The following is a 23,588-nucleotide window of genomic DNA, read 5'->3' on the forward strand; positions in this document are numbered from 1 at the left end:
AAATAGAGTGTACAGGTCCCGAAAACCCTGTTTCCCAGAATCCTATTCGAACTCATCTTATCAAAAAAGCTTCCGTGCGTATTAAGATCCGTTTGGATTTAGGATCGTGGATCGGTGCATACCAAGTTCACATCAATTGTAACTGTCATAATTTTTTCCACCAGAATATCAATTTCTCCCATCAACATCAGACGGCCTTTGGACCAGATTGGCTAAAGAATTTACAGACTCACCATTGAGTTCAATAACTTTTCTTCATGGGTCAAGAGAAGGCCTAAAAGCTCATCGAGTTTGATAGGCTTATCTCTGGTGTTGAGGGACATTCTGAATGCTCCATATTCAGACGCAGGACGTCTAACTAGAATAAACATGATCAAATCATCATTAGGCACAGGCTTGGAAGCCATGTCCAATTGATGTGCCAAGGACTTTGCTATATGAAAGTATACTGAGATGGAATTAGTACCTTTCTTATTATCATACAATTGTGCTCTCAATTGCTAAACACGAGAGCGAGAGAGCTGAGTTAATCTTTTTAAGAGTGCTTCAAACTTTATGTGAAGTGCACAGTCAAATGACTTGAGAGTGGACCGTTTCAGATAAAGAGGATAAAAGCCAACTCAATAACAATTGGTCAAGACAATGCCATTGAACATATGTTGGATTCAAGGTGGGATCCTTTCCAAGTTCAGAAATGAATTTCGTTGTACAAGTAGTTGAACCATCTAGAAACCCAATAAGATCATAGCTGTTGAGGAGCAAAGTGAATTTGGATAACATAGCAAGAAGTTATCAGATAAGAGTTTGGTGGTGAGGAAGTATTGAAGATTTGTTGGTGAAGGAAGCACAGGAAATAGAGTTTAAGTTTGGCACACCTGAATTCAACACTTCACTTATTTCAAAAAAAAAAAATCTCCTCTTCATTGTTGTTGTTGTTTCTTTGAGGCTCACATTTCTTCTCACTACAAGGATGAGGGTTAATAGCGGTGATTTTCCTCACTGACATTACTCTATTTGTCGCCACTATTGTCCTATAATGGCACATATATGTCGCCGAAAGAAAATGACATTTGTTGACCAATAATGGCAAAATTTATAGAGCGTTGTTAAAGGGTGAACCAATACTAGCGAAGAATCTCGCTCGAACTGGAAACACTAATAGCGGCGAGGTATCCTAAAACAATAAGTTTGTTTTAACGGTGAGCACCGTTATAGGCTACCTATAGGTTATAACATTCCTGTCTAATGGTGAGCATTAACTCACCATTGTAAATGATAACAGTGAGATAAGATCTGTCTTATAACGGTGCGATAAAAATATGGTTGTTATAGGCTATAAACATGCAAATTGAAAACTATAAATTAGTTTAAAAAATTTATTTTTACATTCAAATACATACATTTCAAATAGACTAAAATTAACAATTGAACAACAAAATCAAACAAAAAACGTCAAATACACTTCAAAAAACAAACATACATTTTAAAAATATAAACCCCTACATTATTTCCAAGCCTGCAACAAACAGAATTCAAATACAGACCCACCACATCCTCAAACATTCAACTTCAAACATACATCCTAAAACATTCAACACACTTCAAACTATTGACATACACTTCAAACAAACATTAAAAAAAACTTCAAATATACTTCAAAAAATATACACTTTAAAAATACAAACCTCTGCTACGTCCTCTCCAAACTTGCAACAAACACACTTTAAATACAAACCCACTACATCATCTCTAAGCCTGAAACAAAAATACTTCAAATACAAACCCCTTACACTCGATTTTATCATCTCTAAGCCTGCAACAAACATATACAATTCTAATATTCACATAAATCAAAATTTAATTATAGAAATTATAGCAAAGAGTTTAAAAATCAAAACATATATACACTTCTCATATAAGTAAAGAGTCAAAAAATTGCAGCTTTGCGCATCCATGAAGGCCCATATCTCCTCTCTGAGATTCCTAGTTGCTTCTCTCTCTCACTCATTTTTTTGTCTATTTGCTTTTCTCTCTCGCTCAATTTCATGTCTAGTTGCTTCTTGTTGTCATTCCATTTTCTCTCTTAATTGTTAGACTTTCATCTGTGTCGCCTCTAGTTAAGAAGATAGCTGCAAAATTCAAGCTTGGTTGTTATTGAATAGTTTGGATGGAGAAAAAAATGCACACACCCCCCTTACATGTTCATATCGCTTCTTGAAGACCTTGGCAAAGATGTCTCGCTGCATCATTGATAAGTCTTCTTATAAAAAAGATGTTGAATTTTCAATCTTTATAGATTGCAGCTTTGGCTGCACGTCGTTAATAATTGGTTATATATCAGTAATTAATAATAATATACAAAATAAAATTAATGAATGTGGCACTATAAAGTATGAGTTACTTATAAAGGTGTCTTCTGCTTCGTTACAGATGAATGTTGTGTGATTTGAATGGGTGTATGTCTCTTTACAGAACACACTCGCTATTGATTCTTGTCTATCTATTTTAGACTGTAATTAATAAATCAATAATCTATTAGATCAAACATATTTAGCACTATAAGCATATAAAAAATAATAAACTTATATTAAAGAAATTTACCATCGTATGATACCTCTGGATGTACAAAGATGATCCACTAATATGTTGGACCATTTGCTTTGCTCTATTCACCAAGTTTTTCTTTGATACCCATTGTTAACCGAAAAAATATCAATTAGTAAACAAAAATATAAAAAATTGAACATTTATTTATTATAAATATATATCCAATATTTATCGTCTAATAGCCTCAATTGAAAAATGTGCAAATCCCTTTCCATACTTTAGAGTTGACTCCCTCTAGAGGATGTTGTTCTACTACATCATGGTTTTGAAACTTCTTTAATACTTATAGAAACCTTCTCGCACCCTTGAGTATGATAGTTGAAACTACTTCTCTATGCAACATTTTTGTTCAGGTATATCTTGATCTAAATCAAACTCTTCATACACCAAATTATCAAAAATATAGTTAGTAACACTTCTTTCATAGATTAATCTATTTATCAAAATATATTTAGGCAATATACTTATATAAATTACCTCACAAAATACCATCTTTTCATCATCTAAGACCTTCTTCTAGGAGTTGTGAGTGAGTATGACCCGCTCCCTCATGATGCACAAAAGCCTCCTAGAGAATACAGAGAAGCCCTTGCCCATGACTCCTTGTGTCCTAGGCTTGATAGTTATCAACACCTTTCATTTCTTGATTTGCCTTTGGTGGGTTACACATTTGTTCTTTTCATGTTTGCGTTGAGAAGATTTTGCAGTTTCTAATTTGTAGTGAGAAACAAAATAAATATTAATAGGAATGATAATAATAAATTTATAATTGTAATAAAGAAATACTAAATTAATATTTAGTTTAGGCCACTGTGGATGACTCTAGAGCTGCAGTGGCATGTAGTGTGTGGGGGGTCACTTATTCCTTTCTTAAAGTATCACCCATCTGTGATATGAAGTCGATTCTGTCTACGTGTTTACCTTGAATGGTTGGTGGTTAATCGAATTTTATTGAGGAAGAACACCCACATCATCATCGTGAATATGTTGACATCTGTTATATCAAATGAATCATACATGAACAACATTAAATTTGATATATATTATGAAGAACCGATTTGCAAATTGCAAATATATCAAATGAACGACAACAACAAGATCATGGAATTAAGAGAGCACACAATTATGAAATATAAACAAGGATCATATACATTTTTAAAATTGTTTTGAAGAAAAAAAAATAACACAAAGGCAAAAAATAGAGCAATAACACATGCACTTACATAATACTTCCTTTGTGACCCTAGATGCTTTTTCAACTCTTCAATAGATAGATGTTCAATTGCACTTATATCAATTTTTGGGTTTAGCCATGAATCCTCCAACCAATTAGGACTTTCTGGCAACACAGGGTCTTCCTTCTTCGCTTGTGATGGAGACATATTGCAATGTTTATGAATCCTAAAATAACACATGCGACCTACTAAGGTCCACATATCAAATTTAATTCCAAATTCATCCTAGAGTAACAAATCACATAGGAATTCATTTCAAAAAATATATTTCAGAACATAATTACATAGACATTCATTTCGACAAATATATGTCAGAACCTAATCACATAGATATATAAGCATTCATTTCAAAACATATATTTCAAAACCAAATCACATAGGCACATAAACATTTATTTCAAAAAATATATTTTAGAATCTAATCACATAGGCATATAAGAATTCATTTCAGAAAATATATTTCAAAACCTAATTACACGTGCACTCTTTCAAAAAATATATTTCAAAACCTAATCACATGGGAACATAAGCATTCATTTCAAAACATATATTTCAAAACCTAATCACTTACCATTAGAGGTTGTAGGAGCAATGAGAGTACTTATGAATTGTAGGTCGACATGTCTCATTTTATGGATTTTTAGACAGAATTGAAGAGATGGTAAGACATTGTAAGACTTTATATCCAAACATCTCATAAGTCAATAACAAGAGTGTAAATTATGATTGCTAAATCATGTTTGCTTTAGCGACAAGGAAAAAACTGAATTAATTTGTAAATCATTTAAATTGTCAACTTGATCGTTTACATAAAGATGAATTTAAATGATTTATCGATATAATACATCATATATTTGATCAACTCAAACTATGAAAACTAGACCCAAGTGTTTTAGTTTAAATGAAGCATTGTCTGGACTCTATAAACTCAGATAACTTTGTTTGGTTTTAGATTATCAAATTGCTAATGTTTATAGCAACATAGATCCAATTCAGTTTCTTTCAGTCATGAACCTATGCCTTCTATCTAATGAAATGGAAGCTCAAAGTCATTAGCTTTGGTGGCTAGAAAGCAAGAGAAGGCTAGAAACAAAAAGATAAAAAACCTATAATAAAAAACAAACTAATGTCTACAAGAATATAAAGAACCACAAAAAAATCCAATACATATGAACCACCATAATTACAAATAAACAATAGTTTAGTCATCACAAAAAAATATCAATACGAGCAATAAAGTCACCCTAATTAAATATTTGTGGTTCTTTAGGCTGAACAAATTTGTTGATATAACTGCAATTGAACACTATTTTTATTGGTGGCGTGTGAGTATGATCAATTGATATAGAGTATCATATGATGATAAGTTTAGCTTATATATATGGGTCAAGTTGGACCACATACTAGGTTTAGAATGCTCGAATAGATCCAAACAACTGTAGGTCAAATAATCATGTCATAAGAAGATCAATATATTATCTGCATCTCCTCTTTGGTAAATCATGAATGTGATACACAGATTCACAATATTTGGTGTAACATAGAGTTGCCATAATACCAAAATATGTATATGATCATAAAAATTAGAACAAACTTGAATCTACATGATAATGAATGATAGCCATACCTAAACAAGATTGGCCAACTATGGTGCAATTTGGAAATACAAAATATGCACTCAAAAGCATTGAGCATTGCACACTAGTAACAAACACATAAACTTGACTTATGTCTACTTAAACTTAAAGCAATGCTCAATGCTTTTGAGTGCATATTTTTTATTTCCAAATCTCTTTAATGAAGTGACTATTGCATAAAAACAAAAAATAGGCCAAAGAACCCTAATTAAGTACTCTATTTTTATCTACATTTGTATATAATCAAATTTTGTTGGTCTTTGAGTCAGATATAAAATTGTTAAGAGTCGAAGACCAAACTGGGTCTAGTTACATTCAGATATGGCTTTCTTTATCAAATCTAATTAAATGGTCTCTAATTCAGTTGAATATTTGACCCAAGCTTGAAGAATTTATACTCCTTCAAAGAATTGATTAGCCCTGAAGCCTACTATCAAGGCACTACAATTATGGATGGTAAATAAGTCCAACTCAACCAATATGCTCTTATCACTTTCTTTTAATCAAGAATCAACTAGTGGCATTGGCAGATGTGCACAGTATTGGATCCTCAACTATCAAACATCGAAATTAATAAAAATAAATGTTTGAATCTTTGAGATAAGAGAGGAAAGACAACCTTGATGTAAAGAGTTCTTTGCTAGAAGCAACAATTTATCTTTTAGAGCAATTTTTTTTTAACCATTTGACAAAAAGAGATTCCAATTAAACTTGAAATTTTAGACTGTAAAATATGAAAAATAAAATGATTTATGTAGTTTTGGACCGGAACTCAAGAGGTAGTAGCAATTAGAAAGAATACTAATGAGTTCAATTCTTGAGAAGCTTTAGGCCAAAAAATTCTATTGGAACTATAAAGCAAATAAACCAATATTGCAGCATTAGCTTGAGATGAGCTTTTCTTTGGCACAAAACAATGCTTAATGTGATGAAAAAAATGTTTATTTGTAATAAAAATGATCTTAATATTATTTCAAAAGATTAAGAAAAATTAAATACCCTAAAAGGGAACACCAAAACCCTAATTAAATATTCATTCTAAAATCATTCACATATATATATGGTAATTAAAAAAACCCTAATACCTTGAGTGTGATGAGAGAGTGAAGAGGGGGTAGGTCATCAGAGTGAACAGTGAGGCAAAGGGAGGGAGAGAGAAGGGCAGGGGGCACCAAAGTGACCGACGAAGAGGGAGGGGTCACTGGAGTGAGCAGTGAGGAAGACGAAGAGAGGGAGCCAGACAGGGGGTGGTCGGAGTGAGCAGAGAAGAAGGAGAGAGTGAGTTGCTAGAGTGAGCAAGGATTGAGAGACAAGAGAGCAAGGAGAGATCAGAGAGCAGATAAAGAGAAAGAGAGGGAGGCCCTGTTCGGGGCCCCTCTTTAGAAAATTTTCTGAAATGTCAGTCAAATGGGGGCTTTGACCTTACTCTATAATAGTGATATAGTTGTTGTCGTTATATAGTAAACCTATATCGACAATATCCAGATCTCACCGTTATTGATCAATAACGGGGCGATCTTTTGCCTGTTAAATATATTCTATTAATATATTTTAACACAATATCTATCAACCAAAAAATCTCACCATTATACAAGAGTAGTTAATGACAAGATGTGTTATCTCACTGTTATTGATCAATAATGGCGAGATATTCTGGTGATTAAATATATTCATTAATGTACTTTAACGCAATATCTAACAACAAGAAAATCTCATCGTCATATATAGGTCTTTAACGACGAGATGTGTGCAAGAGCAAGGCATTCGCGGGGACATCAATATCTCCATTATTGATAAGCTATAGTGACAAAATTCATAATTGTAGTAGAGTAATAACGGTGATATATTTGTCCCTGCTATTACCTATCAATTACTGAGGATAAAAATCTTGTTGTTATTGCTTGATCAATAGCGATGAGATGTTTTGTCACTGTTAAAGAGTCGCCGCTATTGACCCTCATCTTTGTAGTGTCTTCTACAACTTTGATATCATATAAGGGTTAAATAAAGGCAAAAGCAATATGAAATAAGATAAAGCAGCAGCAAAAGAAGAAAGACAACATAACTCTTACGTGGTTCGATCAAGAAGACCTAAATCCATGGTAAATGATCTCTCATTACTCTCTCATCGGTATGAGTAGTGAGGTTCCCTTATATTACTATCTTTTACAATTTGAGAAAGAACCTTATTGGACTCATCTACTTCCTAATTTATCTCCCTAAGTTTATGGAGAGTACTTACAATAGATTTCTCTCTACAAATATTTTCATTCACTTGAGGATCATAACAGCTAGGGAGAGTTATCATATTGACACCAATTTTTTGCATGATATATTGTGTGGTTGGTGTATACAGTTTATGATAGCCTTAGAAAGTTTTAAAGTACAATACTATTTCATTGATGACTCTCATTGGAGATCTATAACAGTGTCAAAAAATAATAGCTTTAATGAATTTATGACCTTGATTTCTCGTAAAACTGAATATGCCAAAGAGTATGAGTTTCAATATAGTTATTTTGAAGACATAAAAAGCTAGAAAAGGTTGATACTCGATTTCAATGATGGTGATGTATATTCTATATTATGTAGTGATGATGTTTACTTAATTGTTTTCATCAAACTACATGACAAAATTAGAGAAAAAATCGAAGTGTTTTTCAAGAATTAATTGATGAACACAATAGCCACCGAAGAAGCAATGCTTCAAATAATGATAGGATACGTGTGGAGAATGTGTATTTATCTTAGGCAATTACCAATGTATTTGTTGAGCGCAATCATGCAGCGAGCATCCAACTTTCTCAAACAATTGGCAACATGGATGTTTGTAATATCGTATGTGCAAGCAATATTCAACTTGCACAAACAATAGGAGCTTGGCTATTACATTATTTTTAGGCAAAATTTGATCTCTCGGTCAGTGGAAAAGCAACCTACCTACAATGGCCCGTTTCAGTGCAAAGGCTGAGTACACATCTTCATCTTTTGCCATTGCAAAACTCATTTGGATCCATTATTTGATAAGTGATCTTGGAATATTTGTGTCTGATCCTACTCACATATACTGTCATGATATAATAGTGACAGAAATACATGCTTAAATTTTGAGAATTGCTTTGTTAACTAGGCGTGCATTCATAATATCTCAAAAGATTGGTGTTTGATTAAAAATATGCCAAAAGTTAAGCCAGTTTTTATAAATTTTTCTTGATTTTTTATGGTGATAATTGTTCTTCTTGGCGGCATGTGATTGACGATTTGTGATTCTTTGATGTAGGGCTAGTTGTTTTGATAGGTGGATGATTGAGGAGACCATCACATACTGGAGGGTGCAATAATGCAGGCCTTGCTTCATGGAGCATTGAAAATAACATTTCTTTTCAAACGGCGGCACTTGAAATAATCAAATTATGAAATAGGATGAGAGAGAGAGAGAGAGAGAGTACTAACTAATGGACAATGATTCTAAGATTTTATAATGTGGATGAACGGATTACGTAGCTTACGTTCAGTGTTGTTCGTAACTATGCTGCCCACCTAGTTGATCGGTGGAATTGGTAAAGGTATATAAGGATAAAATCACTGCCGAAGAAAAAGAAGAGATTGAAGGTAAGTAGGAACATATTCAGTAAGTAGGAACTTACTTCCAAGGAACATCACCCACAAGCATCCAATCACCATCTTTATCTTCGTAAGTAGGAACATATTCAGTACCATTCATACGATCCATCAGCTTGCTCTCTCCCAAGTAGTTACCTGCAACCATGTGCCAACAGGCATATCAGACATCACTTGTCAAAAGAAGACGCTATACTCCTTACATATATATATACACACACGCACACACACGCCAGCTCTACCATGAGGTACCGAGGGCCTGACCAGTTTTATCTCTTAATTGACCTGAACAATTCCAAAAAAAGATTGAAATTTGAAAGTGTTTAACTACCATGAGGTACCGAGTAGGAAAGCATGTATTAGATGAGGTATTTTTCATGTTCAGACATGTTTTTTGAGTAATTAAAAATCAACAGCTCAAATGGCAGCAAACTAAATAAAAAACAGGTTTGACTCAAAATACATATAAAACACTCGAGTCAGGTCGGATATCTGAGAAAAAAAAACAGATCAGTTTGGGTACTTGGCAAAATCACAACCCAAACCCGATCTGCATATTGCCCAGGTTGGGTTCGAGTTGACTTGAATGCTATTCCGGTCAGCGCCTTTTTGCCCATGCCCAAATATTCGGGTTGGGATTGGATCATATGCACGATACAAACCGACTCATTGACAGCCCTAGATGTAGGTCTCGTGTCAATTTTTTTTGGTATATTTTTTTTTTACATTTTATTAAAAAATAGGTGATTCAAGCTTGCAGCATATCTGCCAATGCAATGCGTATTGGTCGATACAGGGCCGATAGTTTCGATACTGATAACATTTTTTTAGACAGAGAAAGCTGGGGTTAGGCAGACCCGTACCAGAATACAACCATACCAACTTGAATCGTCCGTCCCAACACAAGGCGGGCACTGCTCTTGCCACACAAGCGAAGCCCCCATCGGTGACTCTTCATTATCTTACCCACGCCATGAATGATGATTTGCAAGAGCGATTGGCCGCCAAATTTATCTTTTTAAATTTGCTTTTGCTTTTAGGATTGATTTGATGGCCCATATGAGAGAAAAACAGATACTGTTAGAATTATGACTGAGCGTTAGCATACAAATGTCATTGGTGGGAGTTGGGTTTCAGTCATTATCCATTTTTGCAGGCCTCTTAAATCTTATGATGAAAGTTGTTTTGATCAAATCCGACTTTATAGATAGATTCAGCGTGGACGATTCAGTAATAATCGCCCTTGGATTGCATTTGTTGTTTGTCAACATTTAATTTTTCTAATAACAAAATAAAAATCCTTCAAATAACCAAAAAAAATCCACATTTCATCTTCTTTTTTTCAACAGAGAAAGCTGGGTTAGTTGGACCCTACCATTATACAACCACATGCCATTGGGATTCTACAAAGTGAGGTTCAAACAGTAGGTTTTTACATAGATGGCCCTCAAATTCTTTTTTTGATGAAGTTCACTTCCTAGATGAACGGCATCATCTAAGGATAAATGTACGACTGAGAATTGACCACAGTGAGCTGCTTTTGATAGGTGTTGGGTGTCGTTCATTTCCATGATGAGCGGCGCTGCTTGGACCTGATACTCACTCGGGCGTAGTAAGGAAGCGTGCGCACTTGAGTAAAGACACCACCATTTGTGATCCACTCTCTTTGTTTTTTCACCTTCCGAGAGAGAGAGAGAGAGAGAGAGAGAGAGAGAGAGAGAGAGAGAGAGCATAAATAATTCCTCAACTACAAAACTTTTGCTAGGAGGGCATCCTTCTTTGAAAAAAAAAAAAGTTAAAGGGGATCCTACAATGGGTAGACCACATGCTTTAGTCATCCCACTTCCTGCGCAAGGCCACGTCGCACCTCTCATGGAGCTCTCGCATCACCTAGCAAGCCATGGCGTTCTTGTCACCTTCGTTAACACCGAGTTCATACATGCACGAGTGATGGCAGCGTTGCCTGAAAACTTTGTCAGTGACTCTGGTGGAAGAATCCGCTTGGTGACCATCCCTGATGGCTTAGCCCATGATGATGATGATCGCACGGACTTCCGTAGGTTGTGCGACGCGATGCAGCGTACGATGCCAAGTTTCCTGGAGGAGATCATAGTGAAGATCAATGAGAAGGAAGATGAGAAGATTACATTTGTAATTGCTGATGGGGTCATGGCGTGGCTTCTGGATGTCGCCAAGAAGCTCAACCTTGGGAAAGCTGCCTTCTGGCCAACCTCAGCCTGGCTACTAGCCATCGTCTTCAACATCCCCATGCTAATCTCCACTGGAGTCATAGATCAAAACGGTAAGTCCGTAAGCTATCGATCGATCACAGAGACCCACGAGGGCGGATCAGGTGAAATCCCATTGTGCTGCTACACATGGTCGCAAGGCCGTCGCTAATTTGCGACGAATTAACGAATACCATGATTTGTCGCAAGGCCGTCGTTAATATGAAGAGATTTGGTTTTGCGACATACGAATCCGTTGTTGATTTTGTCGCTATTGTAGCGACGGAATTGCAATGGATTAAAATCCGTCGCAAAACATCGGCCGATTCACTTTTGCGACGGATAAATATCCGTGTCTAATCCATCGCTAATCCATCGCAAATAAAAAAAAATTTATTTAAAATATAAATATCGAGAAAAAATTTCATGAAATGCTGGTTCCGGTGGAGATCCCTTGGATCTCCAATCTGAGTTCATGAAATGCAGCCTAAAAGAACACGCCTAATTCCCTTCTGATCTATTTTTCTTTCTTCCTATATAAGGAGCCTAAATCATTCCTGTTTGGAATCTAAGAACTGAGATAGGAGTTGATGCATTGATTTGGCAAAAAGTTGGTCAAAGTGGCTGTTTGAAAGCTGGTAGCTGGGATGAGAGTTAATGCATTTAGGATAGTAAGTGGCATTGTATTTACACTAAAGCATGGAATTAACAGCTACCACCTGAAATGCCAGTTCCCATCTCAGCTACTACTTTCTAAACAGGGCCATGTCAACGTTAAGGAGCTTGTCGGTTTAGACACTGCTGAATATCCCAATGTTATGACCTTCAAAGTTTGTACCAGTCTTCGCTGAATGTCAATGACAATTTATGGAACCATTCTTTTGGTGGAGTCAGGTTTTCCAAAGGACGACAAATTGATCCATCTGTCTGAGAGAGTGCCAGACATGAACCCAGCTCACCTATGCTGGGTTTCCTTTGGAGACACCAAACAACAGGAGAGCTTATTCAAGTACCTCTCGAAGTGCGTTGATGCAATGGAAGGCCTAGATCACATACTTTGCAACTCATTTCCAGAACTCGAGTTGCCGGCGTTCGAGATCATCGGAAATGTTGTACCAGTAGGCCCTCTTGTCTCAGCTAACCACCCCAAGCACCAACCATCCTCGTTTTGGCAAGAAGACTTGAGTTGCCTTGACTGGCTCGATCGACACCCAGCTGGGTCAGTCATCTACGTCTCATTGGGGAGCACCACAATGCTCAATCAACGCCAAATTGATGAGCTCTCACTTGGGCTCGAGCTCACTGGCAAACCATTCCTTTGGGTTTCAAGACCAACCCTCATGAACCAGTCTGCTGCAGTGTACCCAGATGGGTTCCTGGACCGTGTGGCTGAGCGCGAGCACATTGTGGGGTGGTGCACACAAAAGGAAGTTCTCTCACACGCATCTATAGCTTCTTTCTTAACTCATTGTGGCTGGAACTCCACCATCGAAGGGCTAAGCAATGGAGTCCCCTTGTTGTGTTGGCCTTACTTTGCAGACCAGTTTCAAAATCAGACCTACGTAGTTAAGCATTGGAAAGTAGGGCTGGAATTGCAGAAGGACAATGATGGAATTGTCAGAAAAGAAGAAATCAAGGAGAAATTGGTAGAATTGATGAACGATGACGGAATAAGGGAAAGGGTTTTGGAGTTGAGAAACAAGGGGTGGAAGGCTCTGATGAAGGGTGGTGTTTGTTTTAAGAATCTTGAAAGTTTTGTCAACACCATGAAGGGGGAACCGATAATTTAGAGAGGATTGTTATTTTGAAAATTTGAGAAACATTTTCTTGAGTCATAATGTCTTATTTCAACCAATAAGGAATTGTCGTTTTACTGTTCAAACTTTGCTGGGGATGTCTCTCTTTCAGGCTTTATGTCACGTCGTTACTCACAACAAATTCAAAAGGACAAAGTGCTTTTCATTTGAAACTTTCTAAGGCATTTTATTTGCCTTTCCTTAGATAGCTTTTTCTCTCTTTGTTTATATAATAAAGCTAGGGTTATGCAAATCCCTACACAATTTCTCATGTTTAAGTGCGATATAGTCAGTGAAAACATGTTGAATTTGAGCCATGGCAGAGCTATCGCTTTTTCTATATAGAAATAAGAGTAGCTCCTAAAGAGTCATAAACCGTCCTACACAGCTTCAGAGGGACAAATTGCTTTTCATTTGAAACTTTCTCTCTCTTAATTAATGAGATTTTATTTGCCGTACCTTATCCTTTCTTTTTCTTTTTTTCGTATAATAAAGCTGGGGTGGCACAAATCCCTACACAATCTCTCGTTTAAGTCGGGTATAGTAAGTGAAAACGTTGAATTTGAGCCAGAGATCATCGACATGGACCTACATTAAATTTTTAAAATAGTTGATCCACATAAAAATAAACTTGCATAGCCTTTATGTTTTTATTTATTTATTAATGCGCCAAAACCATGGGCTTCTTTTCGAGGACAGAACACTGGAAACTGGTTAACAATCTAACTGAGGTATTCAACAACATTGGAAACATGGTGACAAATATAGCCATATTTCTGAAAATCTCGTGAAAAAAATACGGCATAAACTGTAGAAGTTTTAAACGGTTAAATCGAGTGAGATTTTTTTGTGACAATTTCTCACGATATTATCACAAGATTTACTAAATCTCACTATAATATCACGATATGTTTATCGTAACTTTTTTTTTTTTTACGGTTCTTTCAAGTTTCAAAACCCTTGAAACCATAAGTCCTTTTTGCAAAAAACACAAAAAACCTTTCTCTGCGAGGGACGACGGTCGGCAATTGCAACCACCCAACGACTGCAATAGAGTAACCGGTTCATCTCTCTCTCTCTCTCTCTCTCTCTTCCTTTCTCCTTACCTTTCTATACCATAGGTGCATTTTTTTCGTCGATGGGTGAGAGGTGTATATGTAACAAAGGATTGTTTTGGGCATCACTGTGCATCTCTCTGTTTTGAGCATCACTGTGCATTTGTTGTTGTTCGCCGATGCATCTCTCTTTTTGGGCATCATTGTGCATCTCTCTGTTTTTTGGCATCACTGTGCAGCCTTGGCACATTAAGGTGATGTTACAACTGGCCACGTTTGTATGACCAACATCAGTAAGACTCATATAATCTTCAATGGAATTTGACATCAGTATTCTGTTTCGTTTATACTCTGCTGTTTTCTGTGACCAAATTCATGAACAATTACGAAAACTAAATAATTTCTTCAGTAATCGCACATTAGAAAGTGCACTCTTACCTCCCCCATCAAAATTAACACTTGTGAGACACTGAAAAGACAAAAAAGTAAAGAAAAGCAACCAATCCATAGGCTCTTACATTTTTCAGCTATGGATGTACAAGTTGGTAACCCATCCATGGTTTAACTTTATTAAGGTTGATTCAATTACATTAAACCATTTTGAAAATTTGAGAATTTGCAACATATAAAGCAAATAGCAACCATGGTCACAGAAGACAACATTCTCTCTCTCTTGATGATGCAACTAAGAAGCAAGAAAGGATCACGATCACAGAAGGAACTTGATATTTTCATGTGCTCTTCATGTTCCCCAAACATATATATTTTATCTGCATCAACATGCATCTTACTAGCTGAGAATTCATACTGGGTTAACAATCTCAAACTTTTTCTAATTCCATGCATATGTTTAGGTGATTTTCTTGTTTAATTTACAAGGAACCTAGGAACGCGTTGCAATTCTTCTACTACTTTTCTATGAAAAATAATGTTCCAATGTGCAGCTTGGTATACCTTTGAAGCAAGTTTATGTACAGTAGTAGTTGTCCTGATGTACATTTGTTAACAAATCCTAGCTTTTGCTGAATATGGTGAAATATCATTTTGTATCCTTATGGTTTCTTTGTTTTGAAAATCCTTACTTTGTGCCAAATGAAGGGGAAAGTATGTGCTACATTTCCAGGGCATCCAATTTAGCCCAAGTACCATTGTATGTTGACAATCACATTTCAGATGAACATGCAAAAGCAAAAGTGGATAAACATTATCAACATAATTCATCACATATGAGAACCAATGGCTTGATAGAACAGGTTTTTGAAAATTCAACGAAAAGGAGAATTAAAATTTAAGAAAGGCTTCAACATTAGTAATTCAAGCATCAAGTTCCACATTTTTGAACAACCAAAACATAGCCTAAAACATTGTCTTCAAGAGCACAAGATGTAAAAGCTATAGAACATTTCGAGAATAATAGGAAAATAATGTGAAAAAACTCTCAAATGCCAGCTTCAAACAAATTTATCAACAAATTTTAAATAAAAATAATTCAAAATATGCAATTAAATTATGGGAAAAAAGTAAAGGAAAATATTATGCAGATAAATAACTAAAATGAATCAAAATAAAAACTGAAATCCTTTCAATTATTTGAATTTGTAGAGTTTCCTTTATTTCTTACCTATTGGTTATGTCAAGAAACTTCTATTTTGATTGTTCTGGTTTGATGTTTTGTTTTGATGTGCTTAATAGAAAACAAAAAAATATTCTATTTTGATGTATTCTGTTAAATATTTGATGTGTTTTATGTAGAAAAAAAGATGGGGAGAGCTAAATATGCATTATGAAACTATGCTACACTACAATTAGATGGTTGATTACTTTGTAACTATTGTAAGGTACACTTTAATAGGAGAATAACATGATTTAAGTATCATCTTGCGAGCATACCAAATAAGAATGTTGTTGCATGTGGGAACGTAACGTCAAATGTGAAACATCTCACATCTAGAACTGACTTCAATTCATGAATTAAAATCTAAGCTATCAGGAAAAAAAAAAAAAACTCACAAGTTATCTGTCTCCTACTGGAAGCGGCTCAGATTCTACTTCTATATGAATTTCTTCTACTTCTCCAAGTATAGGTATGGATCAACGGAATGCTCTAAATGCTTTTATAATAAAGAAAGAGAAAGAACATACATATATGTATGTAGCAAAATGTATTGTCATGAACAATTTGCCTTTTAGGTTAGCTAGAGATTATGCACTTAAAGAGATGATTAATGCCATTGCAAATTATGGACTTGGTTATACCTCTCCACGTAGTGAAACAATTAAAACAAAATGACTTCAAAACCTAAAAAGACAAGTTGTAACATTTATTGATGAGGTAAAAAAGTCATGGTCGATATTAGGATGCACTTTAATGTCTGATATATGGACAGATAAGAAAAATCGTTCACACATAAATATTTTGGCCTCATGCCCTAAAGGCACAATATTTTTGAAATCTAAATGTACTAAAGAGCCAAAAACATGTGAATATATTGAGGAGTATATATCAACTACTATTGAATAAATTAGATAAAAAAAAGTAGTTAAATTTGTGACAGATAATGACTCAAATTACTTGAAAGTGAGGGCTTCAGTGGAGGTAAGATACCCTCATATTTTTACATCTTCTTGTGCTGCACACTGTACTGATTTAATGCTTGAAGATTGTGATATATTGCCTAATTTCTCTCATACATTATTATATGCAAAAAAGATTACAAGCTTCATGTATAAATCATAATTAATTTTGCAACTTATGAGAAATTATACAAATGATAGAGAGATACAAGAGTCCGGGGCTACTCGGTTTGTTACTAATATTTTATGTTTGCAATCTATATTGAAAATGGAAGATAAGTTGAGATTTTTGGTTGCTTCTTCTGAATGAAGAAATTTTGAAAAGGTTAAGAAAGGAGGAGATGGCAAAGATATGACTGATATTATTCAAGGAAAGGAGTTTTGGGAAAATGGAAGAGAAATAATAGCAACAATAGAATCACTTATAAAACTTTTGAGGAGGGTAGATGGGGATGGTTCTACCATAGGTTACTTGTATGATGGCATAAATCGTGTTAAAGAAGAAATAAAAAGTTTATAAATATCGAGTAGATAAGTATCTACGAATATGAGACTTCATTGATAGTAGATGGGAGGTCAACTTGAGAAGTGACTTATATGTTGTCGTTGGGTATTCAAATCCACAACTTTTTTTATAATGGTCTTATAAAGATGAACAACGAAATAATGAAAGGATTAAAGAAAATGATGAAAAAGATGGTTGATAAGAAAGATAAAAATGATGAGCTTGCTTCGGAATTGATTTATTATCATTCAAAAGATTCAAAGATCTTTAATGCGATTACAATATTCCTTTTCCGTACTGCATATCCACGTAAGTTTCGATTTTGTTTTGCATTTTGTAAATTTTTTTATTTTAGAATATATTATCAAATTCTCATTACTTGCTTTTGTTTTTATCAAAGATATGGTAGAAAATGAGTGGAGAAAATGTCCCTATTTTGCAAAATATAACAATTAAAATACTTAGCCAACCATGTAGTGCATCTGTATGTGAAAGAAATTTGAGTGCATTTGAAGTGGAACATACCAAAAAGAGAAACTGTCTTCAGCCAACAACTTACTGATTTAGTTTATGTGTGCATGAACATGCACATGCAGAAGACTTTAGTTGGAAAAGAAGCAAAATATTCTCGACCTATTGTATATGACGACATTGATGCATTTGCATATGGCTCAATTGAAGAAAGAAATAAAGAAGAAGAAACAAAAGATAAGAAAGAGGATGATGAAAGCATTGATGACCAAGGAATTGATGAAGACACTTTTGATTTTTTAGTTAATAGCAAGTGAATATTTTTTTTGTATAAACTTGAATCATTATGTTATTTGTTTTCTCATGAACTTGTGGTCATTTTGTTTATGTTTTTGATACTTGATTATTGATACTTAATGTATGATGATTTAGTTGTGATTTAGTTGATGCTTGATACTTATTTGAATGAAAGTACATTTGATGCACATGCTTGAGACTTATTTGATGTTTGATACTCTTTATATATGGTTAGTGGGATTGAAAAAATATTTTATATTTTTTTGTATATAAAATTAAATTAGTTTATTTTATTTGAATTTTTTGATTTTTTGAGATTTTTTAATTTTTTTCTCGAGATTTTGCCAAAAAAAACTTAAGAAATATTAAAAAAGTTGAAAATCTCCTGAGAAATTCACTACCAAGAAATTGCTGTTTTAAACTTTTGTCACTATGATTGGAAACATAAGGAGTTCAAGATATATATGTGTGTGTGGAGGGAATATATTCCCTGCAAAGATATGTAAGAGAATACTATAAGATTTCATAGTGCAAGTTGATTTGAGTCAATCTTGTAGATGAGTTTGGCATTGTTGATTATCAGGAATCGAATTGTGTTTCTTGATAAAAAGATACATACTTTTTGTGTAAAAAACTATTGATGCATTTATGATGATCGATTTTACATCAAAGAATAATCTTACACTTTGAAATATAGAGAGCCAAACACTGATCCCTACTAAATAGACCATGTATTAGACTATAGATCATGTAGGGGTGGGGTCTGTTAGGTGATTGTGTTAGAACCATAAGGTTACTAAACTCCATTTAGATGAGATCACCAAAGTAATGGAGAATTTCAACTTATGAAATCACAACTCATCCTATTGAGCGATTCCGGATCTTTCCACATGGTGAGATTCACCTCACAATCCTCCATTTCACATATTGTTTATGTCTTATTCTTTGTTATGGTCGTAGTCCTTTATATAGGCATCTATAGAGAATTAATATTAACTCCTTATGTTTCCCTTCTTGAGCTCCTACGAGAATCGTGCCCTAGGCACGATTCCTGAAATCGAGCCCCCTTTAAACGTAAAAAGGTGTCGGGTCTGGGTCCGAGCCCCGCGCCCAGTTATGCCGGATCCACCTTTAGCATGGATCCGGGTTAGCCCCTTTAGTGCTAGATCCACAATAAATGTGGATCCGTAACGGATTCTGGATCCATATGTTGGATCCATTTAGGTCCAACCATGGATCCAACCCCAAATAATTACATTTTTTTATACTAATTTTATTCTCTTAAAAATACTTTTATTTATTTATTAAATATTATTATTACATATATATATATAGATATTGTAATACTCATATATATATATATATATATATATATATATATATATATTTCATTTTTGGATCCGGGTAATGGATCCTGGGTCCAATATGGATAAAACTGCCCATCGAATTTTTACGGGTATTACATCCTACCCCCCTAAAAAGAATTTTGTCCCTGAAATCTTATTGCAGGGTTTTTGTAGAGATCGTAGTCTGAGGGGGTTGGTATCGACAAGGATGCACGTATATGTGTGTGCTCCCAACATATACCCCAACATATAAGGATCAGAACAAACATAATGAGTTTCTAAGAGTCTCATTGTCCTGAATAACCTTCACTTATTCCTATTTCTCAAAATGGCCCCATCTTTTCACAGAAGACCTAATCATAACCTCAAATCAAGGTCTAGAATCTCTTACGGAGTGACCCTTCCATCCACAAAAAACACAAACATGTCATTATATCATGCTTTAAAATCAATAATGATCAGATTCTGCTACAAATAAAAGCCAAATCTGTTGATTCATGACAAGATATTTCCATTAATCTTGCCAAATCCTCACAATTTACCATAACACTTTTTCAATTAAAGATTAACAAGATCCACGTCAGATCACCTGATCATGGTCATACCCACCATCATTGATAATCTTATGCAGAAAAGGTCCTCAATAGGTGCCAAAAAAGTGATACGTACAAATTACCGCTTCCAGGGTCGATAGCCACTAATATAGGTACAAGCATACGTATCGCCAATATGAATCACATCACTTCATATGACACTAAGAACCATAAAACAAAACCTTTCACCCACAAGGTTTTATGAACCATAGTTCGCTATTGAACTTAAGTATATATCGCATGCATTCAATATTTTTAATCACCTCGCATTTCAATCATATCATACATAAGCATATTATCATATGCATCATATCATTGCCACCAGAAACATTGCATTTTCCAAATTTAACCTCGAAACAGGTGATACTAAAACATGGGTTTTATATAATGTGATCCTGTATATACCAAGAATTAACTAAACCTCAAGATACGTAACTTCTACGTAGTTCGAGTTATGCACACAGGATTCAAATCACATATACATCTAAGACATTCAGATTATTTTATCATTTCATGTGCTTTGATAATTCTGACATCATATCACCATCGATTATTTCGACGTGAAACACACGCACATGTCTACTAAAAAATTTAGTCGGATATTCATGATACACTCATCTACAATGAAACTATGTAGGCGTGAATTCACCTATATGCTAATATGAGCATCATAATAAAAAGTACCAGTAATATGACTAATACAAAAATCAAAATAAATTATACTTACAGAGCGCTTGCAGGGTGTGGCACGACCGTGATCTTTGATTTAGTGATCCCATGCTCTCATACCATAACTATAATGCCCTGAAATCTTAACCCAAATTTTGAAGATTTTTTTTTCAATACAGCGGAAACAAGTCATACCATAGTGTTAAGCTTTCCAGAACATTACAGGGGAAGCAAACCAAAACATTTATTTCATTATTAATAAAAAATAACAAAAGAGTTTCTTACACTATCCCTGGAACAGTAAATCCAAAAATCTTGATCGAAGCCTCATCCCGCAGCCGCTCCTAACTCCAACTCTTCACTTTAAAATTTATAAGAATTAAACTACAACTGTCTAAGTAGAAAATCTGTAACTTTTAATGTGGTACATCATGAATCCAGTATGTGATATGGGTGTCATGTATGATTTTCGGCACATACAAGAATAAGTAAAGGTCTATGCTACGACCGTCAACAATTTATCAGAAGTTAACTGGTATGTAACATTAATAGCAACATTTATATATCCCACAACCACAATATGAATCCACACAATTACTCAAAAAAATGCAATTATGACAATTCATAATTCAGGTACGCATTTATACCACAAGGTACATCCATTATGCATAAAGAAACATTAAACCATACCATGATGCACAATTTTAGTACAACAAGACATTTAACATACATTGAAAGTAAAACATCACGCATCCACCAAACATATAACAATTAAGGAAACAGATAACATATGCATGTTCTAATGCATAGCAGGAAAATGCATGACTTATGTGTAATGCATGAATCCTCTTATTATCTTTCCTTAAGTTTCCCTTTCTATATGCATGCCCTATTAAATGCATACAATTTAAGTTCCTCTTTTTAATTACTGTTGCCCGCGGATACACCAAACGGGTACAATCTCTGAGGTCAAGTAGGTTCCTAGGATAGCTTAACACGTAATTTGTAATTTATTACTAGGTTCCAAACTTAGCCCTCGACCGAATCGCCTTCAGAACATTAGACTTCCACATCTAATATCAGGGACACAAGGGATACCTCACACCCACAAGTGCCACTTCCTTGGTACCAAAACAAACTCACAGTTGTGACCAACACACCACCCCCAGGTAAAGTGGCAGACTCTTTCTAAAACCGTGGCTAGAAGAAAGAACCTCAATATCGGGTTCAGGGAACAAAATTTCAGCACACGGAGTTTTTGTATCCTCATAGTCTCCCCAAGACCGGTTCTCTAAGATTCTTATACTCCAGATGAGATATCCCAGAACGTATATTATATTGTTCTTATTTATTATCTTTTTATCAAAAGCCAATTATTGAGTTTTGCAAATTCAACATGCAAAAATAAGGCAAAAGCTCGCATCTACCACTGCGAGAACCATCACGAGACTCCTCCCGTGAAAACACATCAAACAGTGCAATATAGAGCAATAGAATCACATTTGCAAATAAACATGCAAAGTTAATCATAGGCTTGCAAATCAACAAGCAAACATAAGCTCGCAAATCACCAATGCGTAGCTCTTCACGGCCTACCACCTGTGGTAACCATAGAACAACACAATTAAAACCATCATGTAAATATGATTATTGCGATGCATTTAAACAATTAAAGAAAGAGCAAACCCAAGCTCAAGGCTCTCCAGGCCTGTGCTGATTTAGACCATCGATGCATCATATGCAAAAATCATAACAACTTGAAATTTATGCAATGAGGTCAGCATGCCTCCAAATACACATCCATCCAAACCAATTTAACAATGTGCATGAGTTACCATAATCATATGCATGTATTCACCATCCATGTGCAAGTGCTTTTGTGTAATCACTTAACACACATGCATTCATCCATAATTCTTAAGTACATGAGAACATTTATACCTGATTTTACATGCTAAACACCCATCGATTTCGTGTATGCACATATACTTGAAACCAATCTATAAATGCACGATTAATAATCATGTCCCATCAATGTAGGCACATGAAACATTTTCATGTGTTAACATCCACACACATGAACATAACCCAATCATAAGCATGTCATTTCTCAATCATATGCAACCCCACTATGTGTATTACCTACATCACATACGGGTATTAACCATTGCATATCCCTTTTGAGTGTGTGAGTGTGCATATAAAATTACACATACTCATCAATCCTACATGCTCAAGAAGCAACATCAACAACCAAGTCATGCTCACCTTCAAGATTACACAACTAGTATCATGAAATGCAAATACAACATTTACATAATTTCTGGGCAGAAGTGTAAACTTTAGCACATGCTAGGGACGATGGTCAGACTTACCAATCCCGGACCCGCTATCCTCCAAGCTAAACATCCAACTAAGTTCCAAAGGTCTGGGATTCTTGACATATACATAGGCATATGTAGGTTCGCAAATAAAAAAAAAATTATTTAAAATATAAATATCGAGAAAAAATTTCATGAAATGCTGGTTCCGGTGGAGATCCCTTGGATCTCCAATCTGAGTTCATGAAATGCAGCCTAAAAGAACACGCCTAATTCCCTTCTGATCTATTTTTCTTTCTTCCTATATAAGGAGCCTAAATCATTCCTGTTTGGAATCTAAGAACTGAGATAGGAGTTGATGCATTGATTTGGCAAAAAGTTGGTCAAAGTGGCTGTTTGAAAGCTGGTAGCTGGGATGAGAGTTAATGCATTTAGGATAGTAAGTGGCATTGTATTTACACTAAAGCATGGAATTAACAGCTACCACCTAAAATGCCAGTTCCCATCTCAGCTACTACTTTCTAAACAGGGCCATATCAACGTTAATGAGCTTGATTTTGAGTCGGTTTAGACACTGCTGAATATCCCAATGTTATGACCTTCAAAGTTTGTACCAGTCTTCGTTGAATGTCA

At 35.0% G+C, this 23,588-nt stretch overlaps 1 protein-coding gene across 1 annotated transcript; it reads left to right on the forward strand.

The window, feature by feature from the left end:
- Positions 1-10,870: 10,870 nt before the first annotated feature.
- On the forward strand, positions 10,871-13,210 carry LOC149837683 (UDP-glycosyltransferase 83A1-like). Its single transcript, XM_090007457.1, has 2 exons — positions 10,871-11,402; positions 12,223-13,210. The coding sequence occupies exons 1-2, from the start codon at positions 10,913-10,915 to the stop codon at positions 13,116-13,118; spliced, it is 1,386 nt and encodes a 461-aa protein (XP_089863583.1). The 5' UTR covers positions 10,871-10,912; the 3' UTR covers positions 13,119-13,210.
- Positions 13,211-23,588: the final 10,378 nt, after the last annotated feature.

This window comes from Nuphar pumila, chromosome 5 (assembly GCF_984573655.1).
Source record: "Nuphar pumila chromosome 5, dmNupPumi1.hap1.1, whole genome shotgun sequence".
NCBI classification, from domain to species: Eukaryota; Viridiplantae; Streptophyta; class Magnoliopsida; order Nymphaeales; family Nymphaeaceae; genus Nuphar; species Nuphar pumila.